The 19,583-nt window shown below is 38.2% G+C and overlaps 1 protein-coding gene across 1 annotated transcript in view; it reads left to right on the top strand.

The window, feature by feature from the left end:
- Nucleotides 1–16,049, top strand: part of LOC143864058 (pentatricopeptide (PPR) repeat-containing protein) — a 31,445-nt gene extending 15,396 nt beyond the window's left edge. The window contains exons 4-11 of the mRNA XM_077374873.1: nt 4,192–4,278; nt 5,870–6,023; nt 6,299–6,358; nt 7,040–7,468; nt 7,780–8,075; nt 12,531–12,660; nt 13,360–14,018; nt 15,841–16,049. Of these exons, the coding sequence (XP_077230988.1) occupies nt 4,192–4,278; nt 5,870–6,023; nt 6,299–6,358; nt 7,040–7,468; nt 7,780–8,075; nt 12,531–12,660; nt 13,360–13,911 (1,708 nt within the window). The 3' untranslated portion in view covers nt 13,912–14,018; nt 15,841–16,049. The remainder of the gene's footprint in view (nt 1–4,191; nt 4,279–5,869; nt 6,024–6,298; nt 6,359–7,039; nt 7,469–7,779; nt 8,076–12,530; nt 12,661–13,359; nt 14,019–15,840) is intronic.
- The last annotated feature ends 3,534 nt before the right edge of the window (nt 16,050–19,583 follow it).

Here is a 19,583-nt window from a genome sequence, read left to right on the forward strand (position 1 = left end):
AGTTGGAGGATCAAAATAATGTTTTTTCTCAAATATTTTAAAAATGGTTCTAAAAAACTCTTCCGTACATTTACTTTTTGATTGATTACGAACTTCCATATACATTTGGAATTCAAACATGGAACAGACAAAATGGGTTTTATAGAACCCATTTTTGCAACTTTCCATGACATTTGACACGTGCAATTCACACATGGCATATTGTCCCATACTGTACCATCCATTATATACTTTTGCTTGTGTGTTTGTTTTGGGGTTTGGTGTGGGGGTTTACCTTGTGTTGTGTCTTGAGTAGGCAAAAACCATTATTGGTCCAAAAGATAAACCATGCTGACAGAGTCAATCCTTGACTTGAGCGAGTTGACTTCTCGGGACATTGGAGTAGTCCAGTCTCCGGTTTTCCGTTCAGCTCCTACATCGCTCATGGTAATATTTCCAGTCTTGGTTGCTGAATGCAAAATATTGCTGGCAGGTTTCCTTTTCTTTGAAATCGAAACTTTTCCAACTGTAATCTCAGCAGATTTTCCATATTCTGTTGACCTATCTTTTTGAAAAATGTTTCCATTCATGGAAATGTCAACCAAGGTTCTTGCATTTCTGTTTGTTTGGCAAGGTCATCCTCTCCTTTCTCCGTACATGCTGTGAAATATCCATTTCCAGGTTTAGGTGTGCTTGCATGCTTGCTGAGAATGGAAGCTTTCTTTTCCATTTCATGCCTGATTTGTCCGGCCTTTCCATTTCTCTGCAACTGTCAGTTTTCACAGGAAAGGAAACGTCGTTTGAGGAGTCATCGGATGCAGCAAATCGAGTTTACCATTTTGGTGAGAATGCTGTTGGAGTTTTGCCAAAGGTTTTCCGAACCCTTCCCCTGCGTGGCATTCGAAATTTTGAGAAACATCGTGGGCAGGAAGAGAGCTCTTTGGAATTTCTATACCTGTATTTTCTGCCAATGCTGCATCTTTTTCAGCACAGGACTGGGTTCCTTCTTTTTTTTCGCTAAAAACGAATTACATTGCGCCGTCATTTCCATGTTTGTTGCAGGTTTCCATTCCTGGTGGCAGATTTCCGGATTGGATTGGTTCGTTGTTTTCCAAACCATCAAGTGGTTTTCCAACCTGGTTTGCAGCTTTCAGCCTGAGCAGGCGGTCTGCAATAGCAAGATGGGTCTTTACAGATATTGATTGGGGTTAATAAATGTGGTGGCTGGGGAAGCGTGGCTGGGGAAGCTAGGTTGAAAACCAGTTCATCCTCTTTTATTTCTATTTGAATCCTCTCTTTTTTTCCCCTTGAAGAGCTCACAGTAACGATTGAGGATAGCTGAGAAGGCAAGAAGAAAGAGGCAATTCCAGAGGTGGTGTGGGGGGTGTGGGATCTGCTACTCACCCCTTTGTGCTTTATGTGGAGTAAGTGGCAGCAATAGCAAGTAGGGGTGTAAACGGATCGAATTCGGATAACGGATCGAATTCGGAGCGGATATGGCTATATCCGAATTCGATTACAGTATACACTATCCGAATTCGGATTCGGATTCGGATTCGGATTTGACGGATATTTAATATCTGTTACCGAATTCGTATCCGCCGGATATTGTTCGAATTCGGATATTATCCGTATCCGTTTATCCGGTAAATTCGAACATTTTATTGCAGCACTTTATCTTTTTTCTCCTTCTTACTCCTCGAATGAATTTTCCAAACCCTAAAACTAGACCTCTACATTCTCTTCACAAAATTAACTCTCAAACCCTAAAATATATGAGATCCTCTTCTTCCTTTTAAAACAAAGTAAGAGAGAGAGAGAGGCGGTGGGGATGGATGATGGTGTTGGTAGTAGTCATTGATCTTTGGAGTGTCCTTATATGATGGAATGGGTTTGGGCTATTTTGAACAAGAGAAGTGGGAGTGTTGATGGTGGAAGATGAAGAGAAATGGGGATGGAGATGGGGATTGGGTTATAGATGGAGGTGACTAGCGGTGATGGAGGTGGCTGTGAAAAGGTGGAGAGGGGCGGCTGTGGATTTTGGTGGGGTTGGAGGCACCAAGGAATGCCGAAGAGGTGTCTCAGCCTCCTCCTTTCTCCTCTCTCTTGCTTGCTTCTATTTGCAAACCTTAGAAGGCCTCTATTTTAATTGCATTTTGGGTTTTTTTATAACCCTAAGTTGAAAAATTGAGCCGTCCATTTACCATTAATGACCTAGATGGGCTTTTTGCTTTAGAATTCTCTTGAAGCTATGCAATCTTCTTTCAATCACCATCATCCATTTGTCTCTTTCATCCTACAACCCACATTTGTTGCTTCATAAAGAAGCCATGTCAAACTCTAAGAATTCCCTTAAAATGAGAGATTACTTCATTTCCTACCGAAAACACTTTTTGTTTTGTTTTTTTTTTTTCTAAAAAGAAAATTCACTTTTCTTTTAGAAACAAAAGATAGTGGGTCATTACTAAAAATAAATATTAATGATATTATTAATAATAAATAAAAATGATTTACTTCTCGGATTCGGATGTTAAACGGATCGGATATACCATTTACCAGATTCGCATCCGCTAAGAGCCGGATATCTCATAAACAGATTCGGATAATATCCGCTTGAAACAGATTCAGATAATATTCACTTTAAACAGATTCGGATGCGGACGGTAATCGAATTTCCGAATATCCATTTACACCCCTAATATTAGCAAGATGGGTCTTTACAGATATTGATTGGGTTAATGAATGTGGTGGCTGGGGAAGCAAGGTTGAAAACAAGTTCATCCTCTTTGATTTCTATTTGAATCCTTTGTTTTTTTTTTTTCATTTTTTCCCTTGAAGAGCTCACGATGACGATTGAGGATAGCCGAGAAGGCGAGAAGAAAGAGGCAATTCCAGAGGTGGTGTAAGGGGGTGGGGTGAGGGATCTGCTACTCACCTCTTTGTGCTTTATGTGGAGTAAGTGGCAGCAATAGCAAGATGGGTCTTTACAGATATTGATTGGGGTTAATGAAGAACAGTTTATAGAGAGATTTTAAATCACCATAACTATAGAAACTAACTGGTTAACGGATGACATTTACTCTCGATTGTAAAAACATTAAATCACATTAACTGAGATCAAATAAGGGAGGTGGGGACAAAGATACTGTGAAGGGATCTAAGGACAAGATCAAGGAACAATCGATGCGTGACTGAAGTGGTGCATTTAACTCGAACAGAGGGAATAAGACAAGGCATAATCGAATCTTTAGGATTCTCTTATTTATCATCTGTGTCTACTATGTAGGCAGAATACCGTCACCTATTGTCACTAAGAAACTTCAGAAACTTCAGAAACAGAAGAGTGAATGATGCTTTGACGAGAACCTGGAACTGTAGAAGACAAAGTGTGTAACAATGGCGGAGGACTTAGCTAGGTTGAGCTGACGACCTTGATGAAAGAGTTAGCAGCAGAGAAACAATTGGAGCTCATACCTTTCCATGGTGAAGCGAACAAAAGGGTCTCTCTCGAATAATTGGTTGTTGCTAATGTATTTCTACCTTTTCCATGAGAATGAAAAAAAAGGTAAAGAAAGATACTATGTGGTGTAAATGTAAAAACCGGAGGAATTTGCTTCACTTGTCTAGTGGCAAAAAAACTGGTCCTCTGCACACTTGAACCACCACATCACCCATGTTACATCTTAAAACTCATCTCTTTTAAATTATAAATTTTGGAAAATTTATTTGTCGTTTTTCCTTCAGTTTAAAAAGCTGATGAATTTTAAATAATAAGTTTATAAGGCAGGGCTGCTATGGCATTGTGTTTGGCACTTCATAATGATGTTCCATGATAATAATACACTATGTTGAGACACTTGTGATTTTCTCAGTTTTTGTATGTTATTTTGTTTGATCTGACCATTCCCATCATGGATTGCAAATAGTCCATAGTTCACTTTGAAAACTTGCCTTTCCTTCACGCTTACTGTTGAAAATGTGGCATTAGTGCTTGAATAAATTTGAGCTGGACATATGTTTGATTCGCTCAAGTCATAATATTTCCAGTAGCATCTTTCAAGGTTTTCATTTATAATTTTTTTTTGAAAGGTTTCATTCATAATTGTGAAGGAAAAACTTTGTCTATTTACCATTAAGGCCTTGGAATTGGTGGCACCAAGCATACGCTCTTGTATTGTTTTCCCCTGATGCTCTTCTTTGTTGCTTTGGAAGTGCTGCAGATATGTGGTTTAAGGAGGCAAAGCAGAAGCACACATCCTTGAATGATATTATATATAGTAACATAATCTATGCTCATTGGTGAGTTATTTCCTCTGAATTTAGGAAACATATTATTTATATTCCTTAATTATATTTTGAAAGTTCTACATTTATTTTATGTGCCCGAGTATTAGTTATATTGGACTCACAAAAGACTAGAAATCTTTATTTGGGTATGTCTCCATTTTGTTTCCATGTTTGAATCTATTATTGTACTGTTCGTGATGTGTTCTTCATGCCATTAGCTTTCCATTGTTGTAAAGTTAAAAAGCCCTTACAAGTCTCTTTTTTGATAAAGGTATGTGCTTTCTTCAAAAACCAAAAACGTACATTTGACAATGACTTTATTGTGTTGCCATTGCACATTGTTTGGCCTTCGCATTTAGCCGACACTGTTTTATGCCACAAAAATGCCTTTTATATCTAAAAGAAATAAAGAACCTGTGGATGATCAAAGATCCGTCCCTCCCATTCCTTGAGGAAAATAGGAAGAGATAAAATGCAAAGATCCTTCCCTCCCACTCCTTGAAGAAAAAAGGAAGAGAGAAGAACCTATACCCAGCACAAATAGAGTCTACAATTTCTAGAGCCTCCACAAAGCATTGGGTAATATGTTTGGTATAGTCTCTGTAAACATTGCTGATTTTTTTTGCAAAATGATTTATAACAACGATAGGATCTACTCTTCTTTCCCTATTCGTTTCTCATATTAAATCAGGAGATGTTCTTCGTAGCTTGGTATGTAGGGTGGTGGGGACTATTGGTTGTCTGGTGCCCCATATCGTTAAGTTAGCAATTGATCTACATGTTGGGTTGATTGGCTTTATACTGTGGCATGGTCTTCTTGAGTACTCTTATGTTCGTATATGTTCTGCACACGATTGAGTAGTGTGACATATGAACCTTTAAGAAGGCATTTTGTCATATCCTTTTGTTGGGATTTTGATGCAAACCCGTAGGGTGTTTTTTTTCATATATTTTGAGGGACATTGAGTGTTCCTTCTCCTACATTCAGAGAAGGAAACACTTCCACGGATTTGTTGGCTAATTTTGGGGTCTCTTTCTCCAAGTTGATTATATGACATGAGATGTCAAGACTGTAGTTTTCTAATTTCCCCCATTTTTTCTTGTGCCTTTGCTAGCTTAAGTTAGCTTGGCTTTTTAAAATGATTAATAAAATTTCACTTGTTTGAACAAAATGGCATTTTGAGACTAAAGCCTGAAACCTAATGATTGGTCATACAGCTCTCAATACATATCTAAAAAATAACAATCAGTTGCAGCACTCTAGAGATTAATGCGTATAGAATTTGATCTAATGATTGGTCATACAGCTCTCAAAATCACAATCAGTTGCAACACTATGGAGATTATTGGGTAGCAAATTTGATGTTTTCTTCCGACCCTTGGAAGTGGATTATGAGTATTTCGGTTTTCTTTCTGTAATCTTGATAAATGCATATATTCAATTGTTGATGTTGGCCTCTCTGTCTTTTTTTATTTAATTTTTTGTGAATATGACATTTTTAAATACGATGTAATTTGTATGCAATTGGTTTCTAGCATGCAAATGAAACCAGTCTTCTAGTTACAATCTTAGTGTTGCTAATCTTTTGTAAACACAATGCAGCCAAACTGGTAATATGGGCCGAGCTGAAGCCTTGGTAAGGGAAATGGAAAAAGAAGGAATTGATGCTCCCATGGACTTATACCACACAATGATGCATGGTTACACGAAAGTTCGCAATGAGGAAAAATGTTTGATTGTGTTTGAAAGATTAAAGGTACACTCTTTGGGGAAAAAATACTTTATTTAGCTGATTTCATGGTTCATAAGAAAAAAAATGATTAATTATTAATGTAAACTTATCTTTGTAAAGGGGTGGAATTGCAGTCCTACGCACTTTCCCATTTATCTCACTGAAGTGGTATCAATATATTTTTTTCTGGATAGGTTTGAGTTTGGCAGGACCCTTATCAGTCCCACACACATTTTTTTATGCTTGCATGGATGTTGTGTCATATCCATTCTAATAGTTTGCCATGAATATTGCTGTAGGAATGTGGGTTTACACCTTCGGTAATCAGCTATGGATGTCTTATTAATCTATATATAAAGGTAAGCCATTTTCTGTCTTCCTTTCTATTTCAGTTGTACTCTTGTTTTTTGGTATTATATTTCTTATTTTCAAGACAAATAATAAGGCATGTGCTCATTTATTGATTATCTTGACCCCGTGGAATATGCACAAAATAGAAATTTGTGGATTCCATAAAGTTCTATTTTCCAGTGATTTATTTTGAACTGTGCAGTTTCTCAATCCATGATTGAATTCTTCTGTTGATTAAGAGAACTTCTAAATGGGAAAACATTCATGCCATTATCTATTTCTTTTGAGAAGATTTTTCATACGGATACATTCTGGCCTGGGTTATTTGTTTTTTAGTGCCTAGAAAATGTAGTGCCTGAGTATATGTCTGTCTAATTTCTCATCTCTGTGTACTTCGACCTCCTCGGTCTTTTCTTCTCAATAAAATTGGCTATTATTCAAAAAATAAATAAAAAATGTAGTGCCCGAGTATGCTAATGTTTGGGAAATTTTGAGTCTCAGATTTGAATGACGATGTGTGATCTTACAACTGTGGCCCAGAAGTTTCTATTTCTCCAAATGTGTAGCTATTTATTGCCTTCACTATTCAAATTTTCTTGATATTACTGCACTTGCAAATTACATGATATTGACATGTAAACTTTCTATGTTAAACATCATTATGGCGACTTTTGATGTTTGTCTTTCAGATGGGCAAGGTTTCCAAAGCCTTAGAGGTTAGCAAAACAATGGAATCATGTGGCATAACACATAACAGAAACACTTACTCTATGTTGATCAACGGCTTTGTACAGCAAAACGATTTTGCTAATGCATTTGCCATTTTTGAGGACATGCTAAAAGTGGGCTTGAGGCCTGATGTTGTCCTCTACAATAATATCATTGAAGCATTTTGTAAGATGCGTAATGTGGATCGAGCCATTCGTATTGTTGATGAGATGCAGAAGGAGAGGCATAGGCCTTCATCTCGAACATTTACTCCGATAATACGCAGTTTAGCAGAAGGTGGAGAGACAAAAAGAGCTTTAGGTATTCTTGATATGATGCGGCGTAGTGGATGCATTCCCACTGTGAGGACTTATAATGTTCTCATTGATGGCCTTGTTGAGAAACGACAGGTAATTGATGCAAACATTGTTTCATGCATTGTAAGCATGGATTTAAATTTCGGTTTTGGTCCCAATTTTGACCTTGGCCGAAACCGAAATTTCGGCTGAAATCCAGTAAAAAAATAATTAGTTAATCGGCTGAAATTTGGTAATAATATTATTTAAAAAAAAAATCAATTTCTCAAAATTTCGGCCAAAATTTGGGAAATCCGAAATTTCCGATTTCGATCCCAAAAATTTCGGATTTCAGACTAAATTTAAAACTATGATTGTAAGCAATTAACATTAAGAGCTGTATTTATCTTTGTCTATTTGTGCAGATGGACAAGGCTGTTGAAATAGTTGATGAGATGTCACTGGCTGGCTTAAGTCCCAATGAGTGTACCTACACAACCATCATGAAAGGTTATGCTTCTCTCGGAGATACGGGGAAAGCTTTTGAGTATTTTTCAAAAATTAAAGAGGAAGGCCTGAAGCTTGATGCATTCTCTTATGAGGCATTACTCAAGGCATGTTGCAAGTCAGGCCGGATGCAAAGTGCTTTGGCGGTCACAAGAGAAATGAGTTCTCAAAAGATTCCAAGAGGCACCTTTGTCTATAACATACTAATTGATGGGTATGGATTAATTTGTGTTCTGCTTAAAATATTTGACTTGGTACTAGAGGTTCACTTGTATTTTCTTTGCAAATTCTCTTTGAAAAATACTCTAGCCGTCCGTGCCAGAAATTTGCTTTATTGCATTGGTATTGTAGAGATACTTATTTGTGTTGGTACAATATGATCTGTGGAGGTAAATAGTCATTATTGACATGCAAGTAGTTTATGATGTAAATATGTTTTGTCACCAAAAAATTCAATGGGTTGAGAGAGTTATGGTCTCTTTACCTAGAAAGTATTAAACCGTAATTTTGAGATAATATAGGGAGTTATTTAATAAAACATCAATAACTCTCTCATTTTAAGTGCCAAAGTGGTGAAATTTCTTCCATTCGGAGGTCGTCAAATTCTCTTTCCAAAGAAAAAACCTCATCAAAAAATTTAATGGGTTGAGAAAGTTATAGTCTCTTTACCCTAGAAAGTATTAAACTGTAATTTTGAGATAATATAGGGAGTTATTTAATAAAACATCAATAACTCTCTCATTTTAAGTGCCAAAGTGGTGAAATTTCTACCATTCGGAGGTCGTCAAATTCTCTTTACACAAAAAAAAAACCTAATAAAAAAATTCAATGGGTTAAGAGAGTTATGGTCTCGTTACCCTAAACAGTATTAAACCGTAATTTTGAGATAATATAGGGAGTTATTTAATAAAACATCAATAACTCTCTTATTTTAAGTGCCAAAGTGGTGAAATTTCTACCATTCGGATGTCGTCAAATTCTCTTTACACAGAAAAAAACCTAATCAAAAAATTCAATGGGTTAAGAGAGTTATGGTCTCTTTACCCTAAACAGTATTAAACCATAATTTTGAGATAATATAGGGAGTTATTTAATAAAACATCAATAACTCTCTCATTTTAAGTGCCAAAGTGGTGAAATTTCTACCATTCGGAGGTTGTCAAATTCTATTTCCACAGAAAAAAAAACCTCTTCCAATTTGCAGAAATAACACATGGAAAAATGCATACATTATGTGACACTTTTGATAGTGTACAGAGTTTGTGAGAACCCACATCAGAAAGGGAGGAAAAGTTGCTGGGCTATATATGAGGATTTCCCCTTTTCAGCGTCTACACAAGGTGGGCCCCGCGAAGTGGGTCTGGCTCGGAAAACAAAACCGCGGAGGGTGGAAGACCCAGAACCGGACAATATTTACACAATGGGGTCGGGGCGTGACCTAATGGTATCAGAGCGGGACCTTCCATCCAGTATGGTGTGCCAGCGAGGACGCTGGGCCCCAAGGGGGGTGGGTTGTGAGACCCCACATCGGAAAGGGAGGAAAAGTTGCTAGGCCATATATGTGGATTTCCCCTCTCCCCATGTAGACGCGTTTTCAGCATCTCCAAGGAGTGGGTCCCACGGTTACTGCTGCCGGAAAACAAAACCGAGGAGGGTGGAAGACCCGGAACCGGACAATATTTACACAGTGGGGCTGGGGCGTGACAGAGTTTGTTGCTTGTTGTTTCCTCTTGAGATCTTGAAATTACATGCCCATAAGGTATGGCTGTTGAACTCTGCACATGCAGATGATGAAGGTAATGGTTGCCAAGCTTAATGCTGATCGAAAAATTTGATAGGCATGCGTTTCAGGAAAACAATTGGAGAAGCTACCCATTTTGCAAATTACGGATGATAACAAAATGAAAACATAAACATGCTGAATTGTGGTCGTGATCTTATCCGTTAATTGGAGAATTTGGTATTTGTGTTAATTCTTTTACATTTATATGTGTTTGTTTGTATGTTAATTTACCCATCTTAGATGGCCCCGATGCCATTGTAATTGCGCTTAGGTGGAGATTCTAACTATAGTTTGTAGGGTTGGGAATTCAATTTTTAGAGAATCTCCCCTCGTCTTTCTCTTTCCATTGATCTTTTTCTTTTTCTCCGTCTTCTATTCTTTTACATGTAGAAGATCACGATGGATTTTTACTTCAACATGGTAGCAAAGCGGGACGATCAAGGATTCTAGCAAGAAGCTTCATCGTTCTTTTTATGTTCTTCTATTTTACACGGTAGCGAAGTGGTAGCGGCGTGGAGATTAGAAACATATTGAAGTGTTGCTGCTCAAATCCTACCAGATGCTCGGTTGGGTGATTGGCTGGGTGATCTTCACTTCTTCAGTCAAAGCAGTTGGTTAGGAATGCCTGAAGTCAGAACTTCGGAGAACCCTTCGACACTCAAGTCAAACTGGGCAACAGATGGAGCTAAGGGCAAGGAAAGGAAGTGCTCGTGAGTCCGAGAGTAGGGGTCAGTCTCGCGTACCTAGGTGGTGGCATTGGTCTCTTGGCCTCTCCCTTTTTTGGAGTGTGGGTTTGCCTTTTATAGGAGGGGGTTCCATGATTGGTGGGGCTAAGGTGGCATGGCGCCAGGGCAATTGCTATCATTGATGCTCATATCGGCACTGCAGGGTTGCCCAAGCGTTGCATGAAGGGCATGATTGGCGATGGGATGTCGCATGGCAGTGGTATGATCAGCGCCGATGTTGCAATGTCCCAGGGGCTTCATGGTCGTGGCCGACTGGGCGGCGTGTGGCTTCCGGGTTGGCGATGGGACATCGCATGGCAGTGGCATGATTGGCGCCGATGCTGCACTGTCCCAGGGGGTTCATGGCAGTGGCCAATTGGGCAACATGGTGGCACGTGGCTTCCGAGTTCCATGTTGGCTAAGATGTTGTGCTCTATGAAGCACGGGTACGACACGACACGGGTACGTGGGTACGTGATTTGCCAAAAAAACCGGGTGCGGCTACGCCGATTATAATAATATATTTTAATATTTTATTATATATTTATAAAAATTAAAAAAAAAAAATTGTAGAGCAATCAAATAACAATAACATCACCAAAATGAAAATTTCTAATATTACTCTTCATTTCATAAGTGATTAAGTTCCATATTTCAGAACATGAGGCATCAATACATCATTCATTAGAAAAAAAAGTCTGTCACCAGTTTGTTGACCAGTGCCTGACAAGATGAATAATTTTTAGAGACCAAATTATGAGATTTTTTTTACCGGACTTTTGGGATTTAATAATGTTTGGACAAAATAGATTTTATGAATTTTTAAAATTTGAAAAATACTCCACTGTTTGGAAGTTAAGAAAGTTAAAATTTTGACCCGACCCTTTTTCTTTGAATTTTGTACTAGAACTGGAGAGTTGACTTTTTTCCTTTTAGATTTGGGTGTTGAAACTATTTTTAATAAATTCAAAAGGGGGGTATTCCGTTATTTACATGTAAATCTTAAGTAAATGGACAATAAAAGAGAAGCAGCAGGAAGAAGCAGGACGTGTCGGGTACGCGTGGTGCGCACCCGACACGCACCCAACCACCAAAACTAGTTTTTTTTTTTTTTTTTTAAAATGGGGTACGTACCTCGGACGTACCCGCACCATACGTGTCGGGTGCGGGTGCGGGAGCCCTGGGATAGTACCCGTGCTTCCTAGGTTGTGCTGATTGAGTGCATAGATACCCGTCGAGGACCCTGTCTTGCCCTGCCGTGTGGCATCATTCGTCCTAGTGGAATCTGAGCCACACGTCAGCACACAGTTGATGCTCGATTGTGCCCCCAAAAGGAAGCATGTGCAAATGATAGAATTTTAAGATAAAACTTTAGAAAATGCTACAAATACCCACTTAGAAACTATTACATTAGCAAGACAACCATCCATAATGATTGTTTAACAGCAATGAACACCTACTGGCATGTGTTGTCGTGCTCGTCTGATAATTCTCTATATATTACATTTCACATGTAATTCATATAAATATTTATACATAATACACACACTACATTTTATATGTAATTCCTATAATATAATTATGTAACCCTATTTCATTATGAGAATGCGGGTCTGAATGCAGCCAAAGCAAATCCTAGTCGGCTCGGCATGATGAGGCTGAGTACTCGGTAGATGCGGTCATAAATTGAGAGATTTAAAGGAGTTTTGATTGACATTGTAAGGCAAAACGTGGATTCGGACAAGAACACGGCAAAGGTAAACGGGAATTGACTCGGGGTAGGCCACGATGACAGAATTATGAATTACATGTATACATATATGTGAAATACACTACGCTGCAAAATATTTCTGTGTGTGTGTGTGAAATACACCGGTTTTGGTTTCGGTAAGCGTTCTAGTTTTGGTATGTGTTTCGATGGGGATGAAAACGAAAACATTTAGGTCATTACGTGTTGATTTCAATGTGATTTTAAAATCATGCTTTTAATTATAATATATAATGAAACATGACTTTCCAAGACCAAATTGTGCCACATGGGCATGCTCCGTTGACTTTCAAACTGGAATGGTCTTCTTCTACACAGTTGTTACATTTCCCTAGGCTTCCATCTGTTTTCTTTTTTCCACAATTTCTCTTATATTACCATTTTGTTTTGTAGATGGGCTCGAAGAGGTGATGTGTGGGAGGCTGCTGACCTGATGCAACAAATGAAGCAAAATGGTGTTCTTCCAGACATTCATACTTACACATCATTCATAAATGCGTGTTGCAAGGCTGGAGATATGCTGGTAATGCTTCTGATAAATTATATAAAAATTCCAGTTCTATTTCAAGCTTTGGCTTCTCTTGTTACTATGATACAATAGATCTATTTTAACTCTGAATTAGGACAATTAAGTTGTGGCTGTTAGAAATCGAGGAAAGTATCAATTGTCATCAGAGTGGACTCTGTCATGGTGTTTCAAATAAAAAAGCAAGGGTGAATTATCATGCTCTTTGGTGGCACCTTTGTTTCTATATTATACTGTAGAGCTAAATTTTTCAGCAAAATAAATGCCTTTCATTTTTTCTGAAATATGACCAACCATCCTTTTCTGAAAGAGTATTGGATGCATCTACCATTTTCTGAGTATGCCTGAAATGAGATGGAGTAGCAATGGTAAAGCAGGCTTATAAAGTTGAGTACTTTTGGTATCTTCTAAAAATCTATATTATGTATATCCAGAAACAGATTTTACAGATATCTATTAAGCTGCAATTTCCCATTGAATAAAATATGAGTGCTTTGGAGCTCGTTCTATAAGAAGTTAATTTTCTTTTGCAGCTCTTACATATTTTTTTCTTCACTCTTTTTATCCATAACTGGCTGAACAATTTTGGAAGATATGGGTTGAGATTTTGTGAAAAATATTCAGTTTTTAAAAAAAAATTATATTTGTGAAAATGATCATTATGAATTCCATGTATCATATTTTCTTTGTGTTCAGAGAGCAACTAAGACAATTGAAGAAATGGAAGCTGTAGGAGAGAAGCCTAACATAAAGACTTATACGACATTAATACATGGATGGGCACGTGCGTTACTTCCAGAGAAGGCTTTGAGGTGTTTTGAAGAGATGAAGTTGGCTGGGTTGAAACCAGACAAAGCTGTATACCATTGTCTACTGACATCATTATTGTCAAGGGCTACTGTGGCTGAGGAATACATTTACTCTGGGATCATGAGTATCTGTAGAGAAATGGTGGAACTTGGCTTGACTGTTGATATGGGAACTGCAGTTCACTGGTCTAAGTGTTTGCGCAGGATAGAGAGAACTGGTGGAGAACTTACTGAAGCTTTGCAAAAGACCTTTCCTCCTGCTTGGAATTCATATCCAACTCTTGAAGTAAATTATGATTCAACAGAGCAAGATGATCCTGACTTTAATATTGATGACAATGATGAGGGCGATAATGATCACATGAGCGAAGATGAAGATGACAATGAAGACGATAATGATGCTATTACTGGTGATAATGACCATAACTACTGGTTTTAATTCATTAGCAGGAAGAAATTATGTTGTCAGATATGTTAACGACAAAGCTTAGTGGCTGGAGCATTAAATACAGAACAATTCCCCACCTTTTGGTGTGAATTTGAAAGGTACGAGATCATGGCATTTCTATGCTAAATGTCCTATGCAAGCTAACATGCTCTTTCTTGTTTTCCAATTATGTATAACCTTGATAAATCAGTTAATTTTTTTTTCTTTTAGCAAGATCTTGAATTTGTGGTCCTGGAGACATTCTGCAAAATCTAACAATGGATTGTAACTCTCGATTTTTCTTTAAATTCTTCACTTTCGAAAATGTAGAATCGAGAAATCTTCAGTTAATTGTAATCTCAAATTTGCAAAATATTTCAGGCATTTATATCTATTTTTATTAGGCAGTAGTTTGTAATAAATTCGATTGGCATTATCAATTTTTATTAGGCGGAATTACCGTAAAAAAAAAACGATTGCTGAATTGGCATTCAACTGAAGCTGGAAATAATGTCACGTCAAGATGAGTTTTGTGGATTTTAGGTTGAGTAAGAGCAGCCTGATCAGTGACATGGTATTGGATTTAAATTATTTGGCTGGTGGTGGTAGGCGGTAGGCGGTTAAGGTTTTAGGATATCTCCCAAATGAGTCATCTTCATTGAAGAATGAAGGCTAGAATCAAAGTAGGCATTCTCTGTCAGTACCACCGTTCATTGCTGAAACAACTGGAGCATCTAGCATCATGCAATATTTTAGGTTACCGGATTCGCCATCCGCCCTCCGACCCGCGATCCGGGGTCGCACGATCCCAAACGTGGTTCGCTAGCGACCCGGATCGCCAAAAATGACGACCCGAAGCAACCCGCGGGAGAGAAAGAGAGAGATGCATATAGACTAAGGGAGAGATGGAGAGAGCTACAAAATTTATATATTTTGGGTTGGATTGGAACTAGAGCTTTCTTTTTGAAAAAAATATGTAGGGCATACATGAGTTTTTTATTTTGTTTATGAAATAGATGTAGTATGGACTATGAAAGGACATTCATATATTCCAACAGGAACTTTCTTTTTGAAAAAATATGTATGACATAAATGAGGTTTTTATATTTCGTGTATTAAATGTATGTAGCGTGTACTATGGAATGATATTCTTGTAAATATATATGAAATTATATACACACATGTGTGTGTGTGTGTAGAGAGAGTGTGTGTGTGTGTGTAGAGAGAGAGTGTGTGTGTGTGTGTGTGAGTCCGATTTAGCGCTCCAAACTGACCGCGACTCCGAATAGCGAACCAACATAGCATACCATCATCGTACTGCGTACCGGGCTACCATCGTACCCCGTACCCGTTCCCGTACCACGTACCGGAACGAACTGCGTTCCAGGTATCATTGGTTTTAATCACTCGGCTGGTATCTTAGGTTTTGGGACCGCAACTTAGCTACTAAGAGGAGAATACCTCCCAACTTGGTAGATCTTTGTCAAAGAACAATGAAAAGTATTTTAATTGTTTAGGAAACCAATTAGGACACCATGACCAAGTTGTCATAAAACAATGGGGAGCATTTTGATCATTTAGGAAAGCCCAGTTAGTTTGCGTCGGTCGGTGCATTCGTATGATGTGATGTGTTACTGTGATATTTTTTTTCCTGATAAATGACAGTTTTTATTAAAGCTGTAGATAACTAAAAGCAGTGCAGATGTTTGTCATTGTTATGTAATGTGTTTTTTGTGATTTATCTAAACTTGAATCAAGAGAACCATGATTCAAACTCAAGACATAGGGGACACAGAGAAAAGCTCCTTGATTTCTATGTAAACATTCACTACAGCTTCAATAGGAACTCTACGACGGGCTTAATAGCTTTAACTTTCATGCCCATTTTTAGATTTTTTTTTAGAATTTTATTATGCTAAACTTTTCTTATCATCTATGTAGAAATGCAGACAACAAGATGGTGGCAGTGCTGGCAAAGGTGGTGGTTGTATCTGGTGATGTATGTATCTCAGAACAAGTGCCTTGAGTGTGAAATGTACCTTCTTTTTATTTTCAAGCAATTTTTTATTTTATTTTTGCTACCTCCATTTTTGTTGGTCACAACTAATACAGCCCATCATCTTATTTAATTTTCCAACTAATTTTATTAATTAGCCATGCAAATGGCCTGTTCTTATAAAGAAATCCCTTTATTGTTGGCCTTCTACAGCAGAAGAACTTGGATGGCTTCCGAGGTTACTTAAAACTTAAAACCTTATAAATGTAAAATTAATTTTTTTCTGTAACTATTAAATATCCTTTATTGCTATTAAATATTATATACATGTAAATTTATCTATAGCTATTAAATACCTTCTGGATTTAAATTTTATTTATTGATTCTTTCACCTTCATGAAAATTTTCTAAAGGATTCATTAGCCGACCCAACTGGCTTAGTTGAACTGAGTTGAACTGAGTTGAGTTGAGTTGAGTTGAGTTGAGTTGAGTTGAGTTGAGTTGAGCTGAGTTTAGTTGATTAAATATCTACTTTCAATGTTCTTCAAACAAAAAATATTGTCATAAAAGCACGCATGTATTTTTGGGGGCATGATTAATTCAATGGCTGACATTGCACGCACGGTTTCATGTTGTAGAAAAGGGCTGAAATTTCTGTTCCAGCATAGGTCATTTGTAATTAGGCCTATTATATTACTTGAAAAGGATTTGCTAGGGACCATTGCAGAAAGCATTACGCGGAGAAGAGAGCACTCACATCAGAAAATAAGATAAAATATGTTGAAAAGTGAGAGCCTATGTGGCTGTTCTCTCATGCAACAGCCTGTCCACGAAATGCCTTCTGCGATGGTCCCTAGCAAATCAATTAAATAAAGGGAGTTGATAGGGACCATACCAGAAGGCATTTCACGGAAGGGCTGTTAGCATGTGAGAGCAGCCAGCTCAGATGAATTAAATGAATAAGACAAAAAGTGAGCCTGTGTGGCTGCTCTCTCATGCAACAGCCCTTGTGCAAAATGCCTTCTGTGATGGTCCCTAGCAAATCCCTGAAATTAATCTACAGATTCTATTACTTTCTGTCACCCATACATGGCAAAAGCTACCCCCCTTTTCAAGAGAGAAAGCTGCCTCATATGATTTAGATGAATTATACAATTTTATCTATGAGGTGACTATTCTCTCTTCAAATGGAAAAGCCTCAAAATGGCTTTGTTCGAAATTGCCTACATTCCACTCCATTTATAGGCTGCTTATCTAATACTCTTTTGGTTGGTTATGCAACTCGTAGAGTACGTCCCATTTTGGACAATTAGCAAAAGTTACGTCTATTATCCTGGATTTTAAGTTTAGTTTAGTTTGATAGTGGCGTAAAATTCTAGTTATTACAATCTATTATCCTGGATTTTAAGTAAGAAATCCAGGTTTTATAAATCTCCCCAATCGTTAGATTTCATTTATAAAATATTGAAACATTGGACAGACTCTCTCCACGAAAAAGAGGGCGAGAAATCAGAAAACAGCAATCTATCGTAGAGCGAGTTCATTAGTATCTTGTAAACATATGCCATTGATTCATTACCAGTTTTCTAAGCTTCTTGTCTTCTCCCGAACAGGGATGACACAACGCAAGGAAACGGCTGATTCAGTCACAAGCACGACGTGTATTGCCAGCAATTTTTCTACGAGCAACTTGCCGCAAGTCTCAGTTCCTAGCCCAAAAGGACTGAGCGCTCTCCTTCTTTTGTCTCCCATTCAGGATTTTGAGGAAATCCAAGATTTTAAAATATTAAATCCAAGTGGCCCACAGTTAATGTTGTCACGCCCTAATAGAGGAAAAGAAAGTAACGAGGATATTGCAATTAAAGAGCTGGCAAAAAGTTTACCGGACATAAAAGACAATTGATATTTTCAACCCTTTGTCTGAAACTCACACCCCTCTTTATTTGTAGGGACCACCATCCCAGAAGGCATTTTGGGGGCCAACTGAGCATCCACCTCAGATAAATAAGACGAATTATGTTGAAAAGTGAAGCCTATGTGCTGCTGAAGGGTCGCTTGGATTTATGCATGATTTATTCCTTATCTCTAAAATCTATTTCTTCATTCATTTCGGTTTCGGATCCGACCGAAATAGTAATAGTACTTGATTTGTTTATATTTTATATATCTATCTATACGTAATTATGTAATTTCGTCCTGTTCCTTGGAAGGGTGGAACAGACAGAACATAGAGGAGGTAAGATGGGCAGTTGGTCAGATCTAGTATGGATCGTACATGGGCGATAGTTGGAGTCGGCAGCTCTCCTAGGGTTCCGTCATCTGGGATCCCTGGGGAAGAGGATCAAGTTGGCCCTTGCGAACAGCTTGATGCACTATCTCCCTTCAACCCTTTGAGCGAAATGTGGCAAAAGGAACGAAAATCCATGGACCGACCCCATCGTCTCCACCCCGTAGGAACTACAAGATCACCCCAAAGAGGCCTTCGGCATCCAGGGGTCACAGACCGACCATAGACCCTGTTCAATAAGTGGAACGCATTAGTTGTCCGCTCTCTTGTTGGGCAGTACGGGCCTATAGAAACTGGTAAGCCTATGCAGCTACCTCAGATAAATAAGACAATATCGGTTGAAAAATTAGCTTATGTGGATGCTGATAAGTTTGCATCAAAACATTGAGAATGGGAAAAAGAATACTCCTAGATGAAAAGTTAAAACAAGCATTTTCACTACTGCCTCGGTGCTACTGAACATCACACCTTTTTACTGTTTGCTGTCTCTGACCCCTCATGTAATGGACCTTTGTGGCAATTGGGGACGTTCATATGATGGGCCACCGTGAGACTCTTCGAAGCTTCAAAAGACGATCCCTTGATCAGGAAGAGACATTTTGTGTTGATGGAAGTATAGTAGGGGGGAGATATGGATGGTGAGAAATGAAGAGATTGCGTTCAAGGCACGTTACTAAGTTGATTTCCTTAAGACAATATTCGCGCCCCCTTAAATGCACAATTGATGTGCACCGGGTATTCACAAATTTGTCTCCAAGATACAGTGAAGCTTCATACACCTAATCTACTGATGTCTGTTGATGTTATGCACAAACCGAAACAGACAAGAAACACGTCAGATTTTGCAAGTATGCAAGATAATAGTTTACGTTTCTGTAAAAAAAACAAAGAATCAGAGAGAAAACAGCCAAAAGAAAGAAAAGAATGCTTAGAAGGTCTTGAAGAGAGTGTAGAAGGCTTTTGGAATCACTCGAGGTAAGTCTCTACAATAAAATCTCAGATTCTCTCACAAATGATGTGTTTCTGGTCTATTTATAGATCTTCTAGTGCCTTTTCAAGTTAAAATGCACCATTTTCCTAGCACCTAATCAATGTTGGCTGCTAATCTAACCATTAGATCACGACAGATCGCATTTATACGATCACGATCGCCCTAATCGGGATTCGATCATTGGTACACAATTGGTCGAGAGATTGTGGTCTAGATCAAACCTGATCGTGCACCGACCATTTTCACGCGATCCTACGGTCTCTATCACACCCGATCAAGTGTGAAGTGTGAAGTGCACCAAAAAGTGCCCTACAACCCTAGTTGCGCATGGCCTCACCATTTGCAAAAGTATTTTAAATTTAAAAAATGAGAGAGTGGAGGAATACTTAGTAACCCTCGCATTTAAAACA

This window comes from Tasmannia lanceolata, unplaced genomic scaffold (genome assembly GCF_043159265.1).
Source record: "Tasmannia lanceolata isolate RefF3 unplaced genomic scaffold, GAP_Taslan_0.1 ptg000044l, whole genome shotgun sequence".
In the NCBI taxonomy this organism is placed as follows: domain Eukaryota; kingdom Viridiplantae; phylum Streptophyta; class Magnoliopsida; order Canellales; family Winteraceae; genus Tasmannia; species Tasmannia lanceolata.